Source organism: Rhineura floridana, chromosome 14 (assembly GCF_030035675.1).
Source record: "Rhineura floridana isolate rRhiFlo1 chromosome 14, rRhiFlo1.hap2, whole genome shotgun sequence".
In the NCBI taxonomy this organism is placed as follows: Eukaryota; Metazoa; Chordata; class Lepidosauria; order Squamata; family Rhineuridae; genus Rhineura; species Rhineura floridana.
The window spans coordinates 39,177,968-39,198,131 of NC_084493.1; the positions used below are offsets into that span (position 1 = coordinate 39,177,968).

The window sequence follows — 20,164 nt, forward strand, 5'->3', positions numbered from 1 at the left end:
CCTTAATTTGCTTCTTTCCTGTGTTACTACTGTTACTACAGAAAATCTAACCTAAACAATTATACTTCTCTCATTATTCAACCTAGAAATCATGTGTCAAATTTATTAATTTCAAAGCCTTTTTATTGGTCAATGTCACATGATGGTGAAGACAGCCTTTTGTGTTTCAAACTGGAGGTTATGTTCTATTTCTAGTTTGGGTGCATTAACCGTTGAATCTGAAACTGCAGTTTGAAGTCAAAGCAGACTGATTATAATGTTGCTACCTAAGCAATGAATCCAGCTGTTGGAGAAAACAAACTTGGCCTGCTCAAGATGCATGTTTTCAACCTGCTATGCTTAAACAACTCCACTTAAGGTGGGCATGGTCAATTAAAAACATAGAGCACACTAGAATTTTGCTAGAATATACTGTATTTCATCTCCTGCAAAGTGACACTCCTCATGTCCATTGGAGACTATCTTTTAGAATAGTGCCATTATTCCACAATTGTCTTTGGAGCTTCTTTAGTGTTGCAAAGTGTCGCTGTACTTCACATATTCACAGACACGAAGCAGAAGAGAATGATCTACTACAAGAAACCCCAGTAAGGGGTCTGTTCCGGTGGGAGGCTTGCAAACCGAAGGCGGGCGGTTCCTCCGGCCCAGGAAGCCGCCTCCGCCCGTCAGGCCCGGGGTGGGTCCTGCCCCCTCGGCCGGCAGAGCCTTCCAGAGATGCTGGCGCGCCTTGGGGCCCGCGCCCGCCTGCAGGGTGGCCCGGGCCATGGCGGCGCTTCCCGAGGGGTCGCCAACCGCAGCCCGCAGCTCTCCTCAGGGAGCGCCAGTTGGGGTCGGCCGTGCGGATTTGCCCGGCGGCAGCTGGTGAGAGGCGGGCGCCCCAGGAAATGGAGACCATACCCCCACTGGGCTGGGGCCATCCTCTGGCCTCCGTCGCAGGGTTGTCGGGGGTCCAACACAGCCGCGGATGCTGCCCGGAGTTCTCTGCGGCGGGGGGGAGCGAGAGTCGGGCGGGCTGCGGGAGAGCGGAGCGGAGGCGCGCGCAACGCCAGCCGCCGTGGAGAGCCCCCTCTGCCCGGTGCTGCCGCGGGGTCGCGCTGCGCTCACGGGCACCCGCGCTGTGGGGAAGGGGCGGGCCAGGTGGAGGGGTGGGGCGCCTGCCAATCAGGAGCCGAGCGGCGGGAAAGGGCGGTGGCACGAGCCGGGGCGGGGCGGGCGCCAAGCCTCTCGTGCGGCGGGCGGGAGCGAGCAACCCCATTGGCTGCCGGACGAGCGGCCTGGCCCGGCTGGGCTGAGGAGGGCGGGGCTCGGCCGTCTGTCAGTCAAGCGGGCAGGCGGGGAGAGCGCCCGCGAGCCGTAGTCGGAGCCGCCGCCGCGGGGGAGCCCCGGAGGCCTTCCGGGCAGAGCCATGGCCGTCGCCGCCTCCTCCTCCTCCTTCTCTCCGGGGAAGGTGCTGGGGTTGTCCGGAGGCGATGGCGCCGCCGAGGTGAGTCCCCTTCTCCCGGCCCCTGAGGGGAAGATGCTGGGCCCGGCCGGGCGGGCTGGGCTGGGCTGTGCGCTTGTGCCGCGCAGGGCGGCTCCCTCTCGCCCCCTTCCTTCGCCCGGCGCCCCCTCGCGGTGAGGACGGAGAGGCGCCTGGGCCCATTTCACAGCTGTGGCAAAGTGAGGCCCGCTGTATGTGGGGGGGGCGGGGAGTGGAGCAGGGCTCCCGGCTCCCCCCCCTTGTTGTCACTGCTGATGTTCTCCTCTCTTTTCTCTCCTTATTCTGCATTCTGATACGGGGTGGCATACAAATACTGCAAATAACAGTAAAAAACCCACCTTTCCTTAAATATGGCAAAAAAGGAGATCTTGTGCCTTTGGCAGTGACTCAGGAGGGTTTTTTTGTGGGCAGGGGGTTAGTGTGACCCCCTGTGCAGGAGTTGCGTGGGTGCAGGCACAGAACTGTTGCCACACAATGGCTGAGGTGTGGGAGTGGCAGAGCCACATGGCAGATGTGTGCCCATGGCTGGGGGTGGGGACTGAGGCCAGAAGAAAGTCCCGGCACCTGTCTGCATCCTGTCCGGTGTGGGGAGCCACGGCAAGCAGCGTCAGAAACACCTGCTGGCACCATGGTGCACTCTCCTGCCCTCTCCCCATTTCCACAGCTGCTTGCAACCTTTAAAAGTTGCTTAGCAGAGCTTCATTGTGCTTTTTTGTTAAAGAGATTGTAGGGCTCAAAGTGCCCCCCCCAATACCCTGGAAGGAAGTCCAGCTTCTGAATTCAAAATAAGGAGGATCAGGCTGCAGTGGCTCAGTGATGACAGGAAGATATGCCCAGGGGTATTTATGAATACCTATCTCTTCCTTTAAGAAAGGGCTGGTGTTGAAATGACCAGTGCGGAGGAGGAGGAGGAGGGGTGTGTGTGCGCATCTGTGTGCTCAGGCTGACAGTAAGTACATGAGGCTTGCACCACAGCTGCTGCTGCCGCTGCTGCCACTGCTGCCGCCGCTGCCGCCACCGCCCATGCTCTTCTCCATACATGCTTCTCTTTTATCTGAAAGTATTCACCATTTCATTCACTGATGCTCCCAGCTCTGTGAAGCCCCTTTTTGGAAAAAAGTCCACAATCTCCTCCATTTTGTTAAAGGGTGCTGAAAATATAATTCCCTTATCTTTCAGGTTTTGTTTGCCTGGCTAAAAAACGGGGAGCTTTCGTACCTGCTGTGTCCTCTTTCCTTGTACTGTTAGAAACAACAGCAGAGAAGGCTGGCAGCCCCCCACTGACATCTGAGGTCAGGAGGTGTGTGTTCAGTAACAGGTGATCATTTGAAGTTGCTGCCATCCTGTAGGCCAATATTGTCTGCTCTGAGTGGCAGCAGCTCTTTCTCAGCTCAGGAAATGCCCACGAGTGCATGCATAAGGTTCCAGCTTCAAAACATACCTGTCACTCATCTGTTCCTTGGGAGGTCAGTGTCTGGCTTCGGTAGTGTTGTGGTTATAATATTCACCTTGCACGTATAAGGTCCACAAATTCAACTGCCTTACGGTGAACCCACAACTCTGGTTGAGCATCTGCTTTGCATGCAAAAGTCCTGAGTTCAGTCTCTGGCTTGAAAAGATCTGGGTAGGCAGGCAGGCTGGGCGAGACCCCCTCTCTCTGCTTGGCTTACTGGAGAGCTGCTGCTTATGGGAGGAGATGCAAATAAGCTAGAGGAGCTAATCGCCTGAGCTGTGGCTTGCTTGTGTTTGAATGTGCATTGTGAAGTTAAGTAATATCCCCCTCAGTCTTTAGCGATTAGCTGCTGGATGTAGTGGCCAGTATTTGGAATTACCTGCTTTGAGGGTCGGGATACACATAAAACTGTTTGGTTAATCCCGTAGCACATGGATGAGAATATGATAACCTCTGCATCTGTGGAATGGAATGTGGGTGTTCAATATAACTCATGGTTTCAGGCTTCAGGGGAGGAGGATCAATGTGTCTGTCTACATTAAAACTGGACTCTAGCGAGTACTTCTGAGTATCCTATTTGCCTGTTAAAAGTAGAATCTTAAGCCACAGTCCATACCTGGAATCTACCATTGTTTAAGTCGGTGGATGTTACCTTCAGTTAAATAAAGGTCAGGGTCATGCTGAAATGGGGCAGACCCTAAGGCCCAAGGCTGTTTGGAGGAAGGATATTAGGATGAATGGATGTGTCAATTCTGGTTTCTCATTTTTCACTCTTAAATCCAGTTTGCCCCATTTTCACATCAGTTTGTGAACTTCTTTTTTTTTAAAATCCACATGAACATTTGTGTGCATTATGCCTAATATACACATTTGTGCATAACCTTTGAGTAAATTATGCATTTTTGTTAGCAGTTCTTAATATAGTGCATTTTTGTACATTACTTTTACTAATAAACACATTTTTGAGCACCACTTTTCCTAAGACTTTGGCTGGAAAGCTGCAGTGCAAAATTTGAAGAAATGTGAATTTTGAAGGATTGTGGGAATTTGGTCCACATGTAGGTTTGGGAAGGATTAAGTGGATAGATTACATTAAAATGGGAACTGAACACTTTTCTTTCCCATGAGAAACATATGATGAGATAGACAGGTGCAACACATGGCTGGAGAAGGTCTCCTGAGCCCCTCAATACACACTTTTATTTATGTGTCTGTCTACCTATCTACCTTGTAGACTGCTTTATATTTCAACAGAAATCTCTTAAGAGTTTACGTATCTTAACAAAAGTCAATATAAAGATGCAATACAAATTCCACATTCAATTCTACTGCTGATAATACTAATAAATCCCACATTCCAAGTAACACACAGTAATACCTCAGTTAACAAAGTAGCTGCGTTCCTGGACATTTACCAGAAACTTTGGTACCAGAGGTTGGAAAAACATGGAAAGAATAGGGATAGGTTCCTACACCCTCTCAGAGATGGTGGGGGCAGCTTTAAAGGGGGCCTACAGCTATACACCACGTGTGAACATGTGTGTTGTGGTGTATTTGTCTGTCTTACCATGACAAAGCAGACCATGGCTGTTTGCTGCGCACAGCTTTCTGCTACACAGAAGTGACATCTCTGTAGTATCATTGTTATGTGTGAAATAACCATAAATCAGGAGGAGTTTATAGTCACCTAGGTTCCTGTTGAGAAAAAGTGATTGCTAGTTGTTCTGGCTGTTGGGAATGGTTGGAGGACAATTCAGTATGTTGGCTGTCATGACAGCAGATTGGCCTCCCTCCATTGTTAATACAGAAGATACACATGGGTGACCTTCCTCCTTTTGAATGGAATGGACTGCCTTCAAGTCGATCCCGACTTATGGGCAACCCAATGAATAGGGTTTTTTCATGGTAAGCGGTATTCAGAGGGGGTTTACCATTGCATTCCTCTGAGGCTGAGAGGCAGTGACTGGCCCAGGGTCACCCAGCGAGCTTCATGGCTGTGTGGGGATTCGAACCCTGGTCTCCCATGTCATAGTCCAACACCTTAACCACTTGGGGCCAATTTCCAGGCAGGAGTTTGCAGATGCAGTTTACAAAACCAGCCACATGTTCTTAGCCCAAAAGATTATAGATGGGCGACAGACAGAGATGGCAATTTTGGTAACAGATGGATGCATGAACTACCAGCACCAAATGCAGTGTTAGAGATGTTGTCACGCAAGTGTGTGCATTCCTGTCAACTGCCAAACTGCTTGTGCCTGTCCAATGGACTCCCTTGTGCTGCTGTGTGCAAACGACACTCATGCCGTCTTGGGTTCCTCCTGGGACGAAGGGCGGGATATAAATCAAATAAATAAATAAATAAATAAAGCGGCCAGAAAAATACTGATGTGGACTTTGCAGTTGAACTTGAGAACTCAGAAGAGAACTGTTGTGGTGACTAACATTAAAATTAATTTTAATAAAAGATTAAATGTTGTGAAATGATAACACTGTAACATTTGTAAATAAAAACATGCATATTGAACAGTTGCTGACCTCACAAAACTACTAGATGTTTCTTAGCAATAACACTTAAGTTACCTGTTATACAGACATTGGATAAAGTTACATAAAATATGGGTATGCTCAAATGTAGTCTAACAATGGCATATCTTGCTGTGGCTTGTTGGAAAGGTAAAAGAGTACCCTACAATTGTCTAATACATTTTAGGTGCATATCTGAATCAGGTAAAGTCATGTGCAGTAAACTGTATAAAAATGAAAAAATAACTATTTTCTTTATATATGGCTTGTACCATGAAAATAATAATAGATAATGTCATTTGTACAATTAGTTATTTGTAACAGAATTAATTAGCTTTCTAATGCAATTTTAAATTTTAAACTCAGACACTTTGTTCACATACTACAACTTAAATTAGAAAAGTTAGAAAAGATAGCTTTGGCCATCTTGATGACATCATAAAAAACTTCAGCAACCAGTCAGAATGGGCTGTTTCATGAAAATACAATCCAGAGACATGCACATTTCAATGGTTCGTAGTGAAATTTTCCCACCTTCCATGTTGCCGCCCTGTCAGTTTTCAGCTCTCGCCCCATGCACTGAATTGTGTAGGCCTTCCAGATATTGCTGGGCTCCAGCCAGCTTCCCTTAGTCCCCGCCATCATGATCCGTGGTAGTTCAGCAGGGTCTGGAAGGCCACAGGTGCCCCCTCCCTGCCATAATATTTAGGGCAGGATAGGTCAGTACTCCCCGGGAGGCATTCAAGCTGCCTTTCTACCAGCACAGCCAGCAGTGCTCCTTCTGCTCTCATAGAGTGGAAAGGTTTTTACATGGGCGAGTTTTCTTTTCTTCTCCCACGTGCCTGGGGTGGGGGAAATCATAGTAATGCATTTGGGTGTGTATAAAACCTGTGTTTATGTCGTTTTGCTTTCTGTTTCCTGTTCAAGGCTTAGGTGCACAGTTTGTACCCTAGAGGGAGTTCTTTTTCCAGGAAATGGGAGATACAGTAACTCATCACTGTTGCTTGGTAACATGAATGTAGATATGTAGAAATTTAATGAAGGGGGGGAGTCAAAACAGAAAAGCTGGCACGTCTCTTGCATTACTATTATTACTATTATTACTATTATTACTATTATTACTATTATTATTATTATTATTATTATTGCTCTGCACAGAAAGTTTGAGAACTCCAAAGGGGAGGGGGAACAGTGGGGTGGGAAAGGGAGATCATCGCAGTAGGATTTCCTTGAGAGTGTTAAAGAAGGTAAAGTGTTTCATAGTTTTTCTTGTACTAAAGACAAAAAAAAGGAAGCCAGGAGACATTCCCTCTTACATATTACTGCCAATCATAAGTGCAACATAACCTTGGAAGTCCATAACAGTTGGCTGCAGACATCTATGAATTTTGCAGTATACTGAGAAGGGTCCAGGCCACCTTCCAGTTCATGCCTGTATCTGTGCACAGTCAAAGAAAGATCAGTCAGTTCTGATTTATTTTCCAGACCTCACTCTTCAACAGAGTGGGTTGAGTGAGGGTCTAATGTCAAGAGAAAATCTTGTGTCACCTCTGGTTCTTTGAGCACTTTGGTCCATCCATTGTGCCTCAGACAAAAATGTCAGGACACTTAATGCAGAAATTAATGTTTCTGCCTTGTGCCATTCTTCTGTCTCTTCAATCACTTCTTTTGCATAGTCTGGAAATATTATCTGGTCACCATATGGCCCCTGTTGCAAGGCTTCCTTGTCTTATGCCTGCCTTAGCAAGCCCTCCTTTGCAGAAGAATGGAGTGTGTCAATTATAAATGCCTGTGGGCAATTTTGGTCTTACTAGGGAGAGGTGTGCCTGTTGAAGGACTTAATAATCTGCAGGGAGGTCAAGAATTACTCTTGCGTAATAGTGAGGCCACAAAGGTGGATGCCTTCCTCAAGGTGCTCATTCATCCCCACAGTGTGCAGGTTCTTTCCCTCGATTGCCCCTTCAGGTCTGCAGTCTTATTTATTTATCATTTGATTTATATCCCGCCCTTCCTCCCAGCAGGAGCCCAGGGCGGCAAACAAAAGCACTAAAAACACTTTAAAACATCATACAAACAGACTTTAAAATACATTAAAACAAAACATCTTGAAAAACATTTTTAAAAAGCTTTCAAGACAGCTTTAAAAAAAACGTTAAAACATTGTTTTTTTTTTTTTTAAAAGTTTAAAGTCTTGGCATGGAGAGCAGTGTTGGCAACCTATCAGTTTTTCAAAAGGGTCGTCATCGTCTCCCAGTCTTGGACATTGGACACTCGGCCCTCCCAGAGTCCCAGTTCTTTCCTTGATTTGCTTGACTAGACGGCCAAGACCGAGGCCTTGAGCATGGAGATAGCTGCAGCAAGTTGAGCACTGTTCTCGATGTTTTGGCTGCTTGTGAACAAACCTCGGGATGCTCCAGTATTGCCTTGTGCAGCTGGGGTGTCGCTTTGCCTGGCATCAGGAAAGAGAAGGACATACAGACTTCTGCCAAAAAAACCCAAAACCTTCCCCCTACAATATATGGATGCCAGGTGATGCTCTAAGTCAAACCAAACAAAATCAAATCAAAATAAGTGAGCTTATAAGCAGGATGGTTTTAGATTTGGAAAATATGGTCCTGGAACATGCAAACCCATCTCTGCCTAAGGCACCATCTGAGTTTCTTTTAAAAGAGATGAGACAAAAATTATTTTAAAGCAAAATCATTTTCTTGGCGGGCTGACTCAGCTAGAACAATGAGCTGTTTACTCCTTTGACTTTCCAAAAAGATGGCTGTCTTGTCAGAAATAATAGCCAGTCAATAAAGCCACCTGCTAACTTCAGGTGGGATATAAATGCAAATGTACTGCCTTCAAGTTGATTCCGACTTATGGCGACCCTCTGAAGAGGGTTTTCATGAGGCTGAGAGGCAGTGACTGGCCCAAGGTCACCCAGTGACTATCTATAAACATTCTTATATCAAGGAGGAGTTCATTAAAAATGTGGGATATGAAAGAGGAAAGATGGGTGTCACAATGATTCATCAACTGGTTTATTTATTAAGATATATACCACCCTTCACTAAAAATTGTCATTGGGCACTTTACAAAAAAATAGGAATGTAATATAAAAACATAATAAATTGCATAAAGCCTAGTGAAAAAGTAGGGTTCTACTTGGCATGTGAAAAAAGATAAAGTTAGGATGATAGGCACCTCAGTAGGGAGGTCATTCTATAGACTTGGGAGTCCACACACTATACACCTCATTTAATGCAGGAGCAACCAGGACAGCCTTTTTCACTGATCTTAATACACAGGCAGGTTGATAGGAAGGAAAATGTTCCCTCAGAAATTTGGGCCTTAGGCCATTCAGGACTCTAAATGTTAACATAAGCATCTGGACTTGGGCCCCAAAGATAACTGACAACCAGTGCAGCTGTTTAAGAATAGGAGTTAAAGGCAACCGATCTTCCGCTCTCATCAACACTCTGGCCGCCAAATTCTGCAGTAGTTGCTACTATTCAAGGTCAGACCCACATAAAGTGCATTAATTAGTCAATCCTGGAGGTTACCAGATAATCGATAATTAGTTGGCCTATCCCTGTCCATAAAAGTTGATTTACCAACTGAAGTGGGGTATAGCCATTATTAGCCACTGAGGTGACCTGGGCTTCAAGTGACAATAATGGTTCTAGGAGCAACCCCAAACTATGAACCTGCACCTTCAAGGAGAGTGCAGTCACATCCACAACACGCTGTTGCACCAAATCCTAGACCTGAGAACTGGCTAACCTCTATCTTGTCTGGATTCAGCTTCAGGTTATTGGTCCCCATCCAGCCTGTTACCATTTCAAGGCACAGATTCAAGACCTTCTGTGCCTCTCCTGATACCAATGCAACAGAGAGAGAGAGAAGAGTTGGGTGTTATCAGCATATTGATGACACTTTGCTCTAGATTCTCTGTTGACTGCTCCCATCTATGCTTTATATAGGTATTAAACAGGATAGAACAGGCTGTCTCTCCAAGACAGAAAGAGAAACACCATAAAGTGATGCCCCCAACTCCTAAATCCTGAAGGTGGTCCAGAATGGTCAGTAGTATCAAAAACTGCTGAGAAGTTAAACGCATGTTCACTTTCACATTGGATTTATATAAATTGTGTCATTCTTAAATTAAGAAAACTTGTGTTGCAGCTTGGCTTGAAGCTAACTGTAAGCAAACTCCTTCTGTTTCAGGAAAACATACGGATAGTGAGGTTGAAGGTGATAGCTGGAATTGGCCTTGCCAAGAAGGATCTTTTAGGAGCAAGGTAAGCATGCATTATCTCTGCAAAGGTGAGGTAAAGAGGAAATCATGCATTATCCCTTCTGAAGACCTTTTCAACATATTTTTTCAGTGGGGGGGTTTAATGGGGATGGCATTTCATGCTAATCATGATACTGGCCTGATGAGCGGGGATGAAATCCTGCTGCCATGGCTGCACATGCCTACTCCCTCCTGTGAACAGGTGCATGCAGTCAAGGCTGCCATCACCAGTGGGCAGGTGGGTATGGTTTGGGAAAATGGTCTCGTAGGCCAAAGTAGACACCTTGATGGGCCATGGGCTGGAAATTCCCCACTCTTGCTATAACAGATTAGAAAAGTTAGGCTGTAGAGATCTTGACTGGACTTTAGTTTTTGGAAATCTGGATTCAAATCATAGAATCATAGAATAGTAGAGTTGGAAGGGGCCTATAAGGCCATCGAGTCCAACCCCCTGCTGAATGCAGGAATCCAAATCAAAGCATTCCCGACAGATGGCTGTCCAGCTGACTCTTGAATGCCTCCAGTGTCGGAGAGCCCACTACCTCTCTAGGTAATTGGTTCCATTGTCGTATGGCTCTAAATCCCTGCTCTACCATGAAGATAATTCCAAAGAGCAGCACTTGCTGACAGTTGAGACTTTTGAGATGATTGGTGTCAGTTATAAAATACCATACTAATTTCCCTCACTTCTCTGTTAGCTTAATGTCAGCTGCAAAATGGCCGGGTCTGAACTGAGTGTCCCCTAGTTTTTTGATAGCTCCTCGATTGATAATTATTTGGTCTGTGGAAGGGTATTAATGACTTTTTGGCATGGATGGACTGAGAGAACATAGCAGTACAGTCTGAGATCAGTCTGGCCCTTTAAAGGGGCTTGTGACTATCAATGTCCTTATCTCTTGCAAACAAGTTATCCTGTTTAACTGTTTGCGCTTGTTGTATTTTGTACAGTGATCCCTATGTGAAAGTGACTGTATATGATTCATCGAATGGAATCCTTACCAGTGTTCAAACAAAAACTGTTAAAAAGGTTAGACTTCACATTTTTTCATAAAGAACTGGTGCAAAATCAAACAAGTGACTTGAAAATAATTGCTCTGGAATGTCTTAGACATGTTTAAACAAAAGGCTGGCTTGAATGGATAGAAGGTGCAGTTATCAATGAAAAATAGTAGCAAGAAATTGGCAAAACAATAACACTGATAAGATACCCTAAACTTGGTATGAAACGGTTCTTTCTAGATTTTTTCAGCAGCTACTGCAAACATAATGATCATATAAGACATATGTTTTTCTAAATCAGCCACGTAAAACCATATCTTATCAGAGTTGAATAGCAACACATTGCTACTAATCAGACTCCTTAGGAATCTTTCTCTGGGAATCTTTTATCACAAACTATGTCGTCTGCTACATTTTAAGAGGTATGTAGATATTGGGTTGGATCCAGATACCCACCTGTGGAAGGGAGTGGGCAGAAGGTGACTTTTTCCTATCCTACCCTGTCCCCTGACAACCCCCCAAAAGCCTCCCCAACCCCAAGGGTTAGGGTGGGCTCTGTTGTAGGGGGTGGGGGAGAAGGGGGAGGCTTCCCCTTGTCTCCCCATTCAGCAGGAGCCTTTGGGAGGGGCTGGGGGGCTGCTGGGGAGAGAAGAGAATGGGAAAGTCTCCTTCCACCCACCCCGTTCCATGGGCAACTCTCTGGATCCAGCCCTTTGTTTTAATGGTGTATTCCTGTCTGTCATCTACATATGCAGTTGGCATCATCTGGCAATACAGTTTTGTAAATGCCTACCTCCTAGTCTGACAGGATTGTAGCAGGGGCACTTTCCACTTTATAACTTATGTGTGCCTAGTTATACAGCCATGAGAGTGGCTGTTGTATACTATAGCCAGCATGGATTTTTTGCATTCTGCCGTGTTAAATTGAAAATATCCCCCTTGCCATTCTGATGCTTCCCATAAGCTCATTTCAAAACAAAACCTTACAAAACATATAGTCCTGAACTCAGAAACGCTTACTTAACAACCACCTGAGTTTTCATGGCAATACACAAAACATTGAGAGAGAATGTAGAGTTCAAAGAAAAAAATCCAGTCTGTTGTTGGACTTTTCTTCTGTCAGTGGTCTCATAATCTGTTGAAATTAATTAAACATCAGCCATGTTCACAGAGTACATGTAATCCTATTATTGATCTTGCAGTGCCCTCTGACCTTCATCTTCTGCAGTTTAAAAGTTAAAAAGAGGCTGATTTTTAATCAAAGACATTTAACATTGGAGTCTGTGGTACCACAGGCGTGCTCAGTAAGAAGCAACTGTCCGTGTTCTAAAAGCTAGACCAACAGCTGATTGGTTGTTTGAGGAGACACCTATTTCCCTTACAGAGCTCCAGTGGTAGAATGGTTAACGGTCAGACCCTCTTCCCAGAAAATTCTGGGGATTTTAGCTCTGTGAGGGGAATAGGGTGTCTTCTAGCAACTCTCACCCCCCTTCACAAACTATACTTCCCAGGATCCTTTGGGGGAAGCTGTGACTGTTTAAAGTGGAATAAATGTCTGGTGTGGATGTGGCCGGGGACAGCTTTGGTTTAAGTTTGGGTGGGAGACTACATGCATCTGCTGGGGGCTTTCCCTCTGCCCAGTGCCCACCCACCCAATATCCTCCCCGCCCCCATCCTTCTCCTTCCCCTCCCTGCCCCTCCCTCAGCTCAGTTTCACCTATCCTAAGCATGATTGCATGGGAATAAATCCCATTAAACTCAATAAGCACGCAAATGATCAAACCTCCCCTCCCTTCCTCCTCCCAACCAAATTCTTCCAAGCTACACAGGAAATGGATTGGACTGTGAAAGACCAACCCAAATTGTGTTTGCATTTTTACAAATTTGTAGAACAGTACAATATCTCAGAGGTCTCCTGCTCCCTTGGTGCAGAGGTCAGGTCTCCTGCTCCCCAGTGGATTCAATATAGCTGCCCAATTTCCCTGCTTTTTAAAGTTTGATAGAAATAACTGTTGGCTATAGGTACATTCTTGAACCGCAAGGAATTTTTTGCCTGTTACTGAATATGTTCTTGAGGGAAACTGAATTGCAAAGAAGAAATGTGTGAGAATCTTTATTGCAGTTCAGTATATATACGAATACAGAATATAATTTTATATATATATATAAAACATACAGAAAGTAACAACAGGAACAGAGTTAAAATAAATATTCCTTTCCAGGCCAAAAGGCAGACTGACCCTTCCCAAAAATTGATTTATAGATATTACGGCCATAATAGAGCAAAAGTTGGAACAGGAGTATTTTAGGAGGTAATGAATCTTTTTTTTTTTTATCATTAATTTTTATTCAAATTTTCAAAAACAAAACAAAACAAAAATACAAATTAAACAATAAAATAAAATGTTGACTTCCGATTTGTCGCAGATCAGTTATAGGTCTACAATATATAACAAACCTGTCTCTTAAATTATATTACAAAATCACTTTCCTCCAGTAGTTATCTTAATTAATCATCAAATCTCATAAACATCACCTTATTCTTTCCACAAAAAGTCAAAGAGAGGTTTCAACTCCTTGAGAAATATATCTATCAATTTTTCTCCAAATAAACATATCAATTAATCCATCTTATCAAATCTGTTAGGTCCAATAATTTCAATAGCCATTCTTCCATTATCAATGCTAATTCCATTTTCCATCTTCCATCCTTGCACCCATAATAATCCTGTTAGGTCCAATAATTTCAGTAGCCATTCTTCCATTATCAGTGTCCCATAATAATCTTGCTGTCATAGCCATAGTCATATAATAAGAGTCTGATATGAATTTCCTTTATCACAAATATTTCCTTGCCATCAATTCTGAATGTGTTGCTGAAATATTGTTGTAAAGTCATATCTCTATTCTTCTTTTTTACGAAATGCACTGGCACATCTCTTGAAAGTTTTTCCATTGTCACATATCTGTAATTAATTCTATAGATTTTTTCTATGTCAAACTCCATCACATCATTCCAGTCCAGAAATTTATCCAAGACATTGATAACTTTATCTCTGATATCTTCATTAATTTCTTCGGAGACAACGCTGAATTCCAAACAGTAAACTTTATCTCTAATATCCATAAACTCCAAGTCTTTTTCCAGTTCCACATTTGTTCCAATCTCCAGGGCTTGCATCTTCCCTTTAATTTTTCTTTTTTCATCTTCTAATGCTTGACCATTTGTATCTCTGATCTCATCAACCTCCTCTCTCACAAAATCCCCTATTTGTTTAAGCTCCTGCTTCATTTTGCCAAATTCAATTTTCATCTCCTGTCTACCCTGTCTCAGGGTTTGTTTCATTATCTCAATCTCATCCATTATTTTCTGAAACATAGTTACTTCCAGATTCTCAGTCACTTTCTTGATTGCCATTCTTAAAACCACGAAGAAAAAAACCCCACTTCTTATTCCAGCAACAAAGGGGTTAATATTCCAAGCCTGATGACATCACAGTGTAGCCAACACAGCCTGCCTTATCTCTTATATGCTCAGGAATGCAAAACAAATTTAGTTCACAGCATCAAAACAGTTAGTGGCATCCAGAACAAGCAGATTCGTCAGAATGAAATAGACCAGAAAAAATAGTCCCAGACATATAATACTCAAAAGCTCATAAATCAGATTTATTATTATTTTTTTTCTCCTCGGAATAGAAATCCCTCATCCGTTTGTCTCTTTAAAATGTACAATTCCAGGCCAGCTTTTTGCAATAAAAAACAAAGATAAGCTATTACGATTTCTTTCCTCCTTAATTTCGTGAATGAAAGAGAAGAGTTATAACTCACCCAGGGATTCTTTATAGCTGATTCATTGACAAATCTCTTTTTGTTGCAACAATTTAAGCCAGATGATAAAAATAGAAAGAAGGATGCTTGCCTGTTAAAATCCGTTTATCTTTAAAGAAAAGATAAACGTCTCGCTTAATCAGTTAGAGCTTGGTTGGAAGTCCATCCGGCGTTGCTGGCTGAACCTTCTTTCATAAACTAATGAAATCCAGTCCCCCCAACAAACACAAGCTTTTGTGGTTAATCTCTAGGTTTCTCCCTGCCCGGGAGAAAGTCTTTACCAGTCAAAAAAAAAATGTTCTGACTGATTTTAAAACTGAAAAAGCTTCTTCTGAGACGAGAGCTCATCTCAAAGGCAGGCACAGGCGAAGTCACCCTTCCCGGAAGTGAGGAGGTAATGAATCTGTAAGATTCTTTGTAAATCTTGAGAGAGAGAGTCTTAGAGCTTGAAGAGTTTAGAGGGAATTCATAGAAGTTCTTTTGCCCATTTAACGGTGTGGAAACACAGCTTAAAATGCTTAGCTCCTGATAGGCACCTAACTAAGGCTGCAATCCAATACACACTTACCTGGGAGTAAGTTCCAATGAACCTTTCTTCTGAGTAGACATGTATTGGATTGCAGCCTAAGACAGTAGGCCAGGTCTATGTTGAACACAGCTGGTCTGATCTAATTTTTTTTCTTATGTTCAAGACTGATCAAAGTGAATGTGCTTCTTAACACTAGGGTGCTTTGAGGGCCAGAGTCTGAAATGAAACACACACGTCTGCTGGAATCAGCCTTAGCTTTCTTTGTAGCCACCCTGATGCTACGTGGTTCTGATTGTGTTTCTTACTGGCGATGCCTTTAGCTTAACAACTGCCTGCTTTCATGCTAATGCTGGTCTCTGTTTTTGGTAGCAGGGCTAGCAAAGACCTTTGCCAGAGACCTTGGGAAATTGTTGCCAGTTGGGTAGATCAGCTTTTGCCAACCTGATGCTCTCTAGATGTTTTGGACTACAAGCCAAAAAGTCAAATCTTAATGTTTGTGAGGGAACCAACTGGCCATGATGGTTGGGGCTGATGTAGTCCAAAGCATCTGGAGGGCACCAGGTTGGCAGAGGCTGAGGCAGATAGTACTGGGCTACAACAGCCAGTGGCCTGGCCATAAAAGGCAGCTCCATATGAATTGCTTTGAGACTTTATTACAGTCAAATGGTATATAGACTTTGTTAAAGGAGTAAATGTTTTGTAGTAACTTGCTGTCTCTTTATTTGTAGACTTTGAATCCAAAGTGGAATGAAGAATTTTTATTTAGAGTAAGTGAACATAATCAAGCACTTCAATATGCAATAAAGTATAGTAACCCAGCATGTGTCTGTTGTGATTGCTGCCCTTTTAAGTTATGTGGTGTAATACAAAACAACTTTGTACTCTCTAATGCTCCTCTCCTACAAAGTCACCTCACCAGAAGTTCACTGTTTCTTCTAGGTCAATCCTCAGAACCACAAGTTTCTCTTTGAAGTGTTTGACGAAAACCGTCTGGTAGGTGGTATTTTTGTTGTTGTTTTGGAACAAAATTGTGCATTAAATTGTTAAAGGATTTTGGATCTGTTGCCAAAATGTTCCACGTTTCTCTGCTTGTAGACTCCTTCATTGCCAAAACTCTTTTAGAGCTTTGGTATAGCCTGGCAGCCAGATGTAAAACAAGAATGGGGCGTTAATGGGAGAGTTGGTGCTATCTTTCTAAACGGTGCTTGTGCAGGCAGCACTGGAACTGATAAATATGTGTTGTGTGAACAAGGAATCTCTGGATAGTTGGGTATACTAGACCAGCGGTGGACAACCTGTGGCCCTCCAGATGTTGCTGGACTGTTTCCCATCAGCCCAAGCCCAAGCCAGTGTAGCCAAGGATGATGGGCGCTCTAGTCCAGCACCATCTGGAGAGCCTCAAGGTCCCCATTCCTGTTCTAGAGGGGAAAAGCACAGATGCCTAATAGTGCCTCACGAGTGACAACTGCCACAAGCAGTTTCCTTTCATTCCTTTTTTTAACCTGGTATGCTCTGTTCTTTTTAGCCACAAGGCTCAGATAAGGATTAAATTAGTTCTATTAAAAATTGTTTTCCTTATACAGAATGTAAAATGCTGGCTTTAATGGAAAACTAACTGAAAATATTCTGTCATATGATTGACACAAGAAGAAATGGCACAGTGTTCTCTGCTGCCTCTGGTTTAATTCTGTTTCCCTTACAAAGGGATTAAGAAATGTATAGTGTGTAACTTCTGGGTCTTTAAAAATGTTTCTAAGTGTCTGCTGGCTAGCGTAGGTGTTGGGATGGTGGTGAACATTCCTAAAAGTGCCACTAGATGCTGGGAAAGAATTTGACTTGGCAGGGACAGGAGCAGCACAGAGTGAAAGGCAAAACTTAAACAACAATCATGAAATGCTACCATTTCTTTCATATGGATCTGAAATACTCCAGATTGATTTTTACTGCTGTGTTAGAGTAGATGTCCTCTTAATGGAGGATCTTCTTTTAATGGTGTTACAGTGGTGTTGTTTTCAAACGTCTTCATTTTCTAAGCAAGTTGGAGAATTGTTTGGTTTGGTTCCGGACCATAAAGTCTGAGTACCATTGTGCCTTGTACAGACTTCAAAACAAAACTCCTGTTACAATGATATCTGCATACATAGGGATCATTTTTCCATGCCTAGTGTAAAAATAATGTTAAGTGTTTCTCTCAGAACTTGGTTATCAGTTTGCTGTAAAAACAGTCCATAGGTTTTACACTCTGTAAAAAAAAAATGCTGTCCTTTCCAAACTACGATGATTTCTTAGGAGATCCACTGCTCTTTGTTCTAATCCTTCTCATAATTAAGCTGGTCTTCCCATCCCCCTTCAAAAATGAAAGGGCTGTTTTTCTCAGTGATCTTTCAAAACTGAATCCTAGATTTGATAATTATGTGGGACTTAATTCCTAACAACTTCCCGTAACTCTAAACCGCTGGGTAAAAATATTAGTGGCCATACAGTGCTAAAGAAAGCACAGACCTAGATTCAGCCAGGGCAGCTGGAGGAATCTGAAGGGAGAACTGCTGTTGAATTAATTTTCCATGGAGTAACCCTGCACAAGTTTAGGATAGAATTCAGACAAGGCTTGTCGTGTTAGCAGGCGGCAGCTGAGGGGAGCTCTAAAGGCTGCTTGGATCAAGTGTTTCGTAAGTGATTGTTCTCTACACAAAAAGCAGCCTGGGCAGGTCAGAGACAGGAGGGGGGAATGACCTGCTAATTTAAGGAAACGTTTTGAATGGCAACTTTCTGTCGTCTTCCTCTGCTGTACTGAAGATTAACTGGCAAGCAATTCTGGGCAGCTGTTTTTTCACTTAAGAAAACATTCTCTGACCTTTATATTTGGAAATGAGAACAAATGGCAAGGCAGTTAAGACTGCATTTTGAAACTGAAACAAATCACATTGGTCCACTATTGGAGATCCTTGGAGATGTTTTGGATAAAGAGGATGCTCATATGCACATCAAAAGTCCTGAGTCAAACGCTGCCCCTAATGTTGTCCAAATGAAGTGGAATCCCCAGCAAATGGTCCCAGGTTTTGTAATGCAGGAAACAACTCAACAGCTGTTTTTGTCCGAAAAGCACAAGAGCAGTGCCTCACTGAAGATTTCCCTGCAGACTTCAAGAGGCAGTGGATGTTTCCAGCCTGTGACCTTGGAAGACCCCACTTCCATTATCAGTATAAGGAAGAAAGAGGACTGTTGTAACAAGAATGCGACTGGCTGTCAGTCTCACCAGCTAACAGATAGCAGCAGTCTGACTGATACTGCAGCGTTTGACAGGGTTCTCAGCAGTTTCTCAGCCAGTGATAAAGGAGCCTACAGTCGTTCTGGGAGCGACTATGGATTGTGTACAAGGACCACAAGGGATGGTGAGTCACAGAGCAGTAGTAGGATCAGTGACAGCAGTAGCTGCCCCTTCTCTACTGAAGATGGTTGTATTTCTTCCGGTAACATCGTGTATGGTAGCTCTGCAAGTAGGAGTGCAAACTACAAATCTGCCCTCTACAGAAGCAGCACTGCAGAAGATAGTTTAGGCAGAAATATTTTTGACCAAGAAGACTTGGAAAAAGCTGTGAGGACAACAAAGCTGCTGGCAACAAGACAGATGAATGCTCCTCTACATCATTGCTCATCTCTGGTTATTTTCCCAAGGAGTCCTTCGAATACCCCGCCAATGTCTCCAACATTGCCTTTACCAAACAGGCAACCCTCTCAGATGTCTCATAGTGAGCAGGTGCAAAGTGAAGACAAGGCAGCATCCAAGGATTCCTTCTCAACTGTAGTCAATGGATTTTGGCTTTCTAAAAGTGCTAATTTTCCTAATGAAAGTAGAGATGCCGGGCAACTACATTTGAATAGCTCACAGTTGAGGAGAACTTGGGCGACAGACGGCTCTGAGCAAATCACATGTGAGGAAATACCAAATGGAGGTTCTTGTATTTCATTTCACTTCTCTCATGGAGCACCTGCACCAAAGGGCGGCGTGGCCTCTTCCATCATGCCTACAATTGCAACCTACCCTCATGAAATATTCGGACATACTGCATCGGCCTGTTTGCCATCAAATTTGGATAATCATGCTAGCATAAACTCGGAAAAAAGACCAACTCTGTGGAGCAGCACGTCCCATCACAGTCTGCAGAGGAGCCTCTCGTTGGGATCTTCTCAACCTTCATTTTTATCTAGTTTTAAATACCTTTCTGGGGCTAGAACATCACATTTACACATCAAGTTTGGATCTGAGAGAGGGAGAAAGCCTAACAGAGGTCAAAGAACAGAAAGAATGCTTGGACAGCGGCACCACAGTCATACCTTGAGGAAACCTCTTTGGGTGAGTGTCTGTCTCCAAAAAGAGTGGCCTCTTGCACACGGTGCTTCTTACTTAATATGGGATTAAATGAATTAGCTTCTGTAAAGCATTTCTCAAAAGCCTTCACATTGTTTTATCTTTAACAGGTAATTACAAGGAGCGGTGAAAGTTATTCATATCAGACACTATATATATGCAGTTAATATTGGTGTTTCCCCAAAGCATTTAGTCTACAAAGCTGAAAATATTAATGTTCTTAATAGTTGACCTCAAGATTGCGCTGGACCAGTACTTCTAAAATGTCAGAATACTTTGTATTGTCAAATAGAGCAGCAAAATGACAGGATGTGTGTTTAAAACTAGCAATTTGGTTTAGCTGTATATAGTAAGACATTTACTGGCTTTTCAGTGATATACTGTACATAGGTTCCCCTCTGCTACTCTTTTTTCTGTACCCCACCAGCTTAAAGGGCTGATTTCCACTCTCAGTTGTATGATAAACCTTTAAACCTCAGGGGAGCAGACAGCATTTTACATACTGCTTATCAATCTTAATTTCAGGTCAAAAGTTTATGTTGATTTTTTTCTGTGATCCTAATCTTGTATAAATAGTATTTATAAAAACATTTAAGACAAATTGTTCAGAAGTCTTGCAGCTTTAATCTTGCTAGTGACACATGTAAAATCTGAAATGAAATGCAAAGTATTAATAGTCAAATATGGTTTGATAT

General features: G+C 43.3%; 1 protein-coding gene across 3 annotated transcripts in view; it reads left to right on the top strand.

Annotated features, from left to right (window-relative positions):
* Positions 1–687: 687 nt before the first annotated feature.
* NEDD4 (NEDD4 E3 ubiquitin protein ligase) overlaps positions 688–20,164 on the top strand; it is an 87,810-nt gene continuing 68,333 nt past the window's right edge. The window contains exons 1-5 of one of the 3 annotated variants that reach the window (XM_061595930.1): positions 688–861; positions 9,672–9,745; positions 10,690–10,768; positions 15,829–15,867; positions 16,040–16,093. In XM_061595930.1, the coding sequence (XP_061451914.1) occupies positions 715–861; positions 9,672–9,745; positions 10,690–10,768; positions 15,829–15,867; positions 16,040–16,093 (393 nt within the window). In that variant the 5' untranslated portion in view covers positions 688–714. The remainder of the gene's footprint in view (positions 862–9,671; positions 9,746–10,689; positions 10,769–15,828; positions 15,868–16,039; positions 16,094–20,164) is intronic. The other 2 variants (XM_061595928.1, XM_061595929.1) reach the window with 2 other exon arrangements.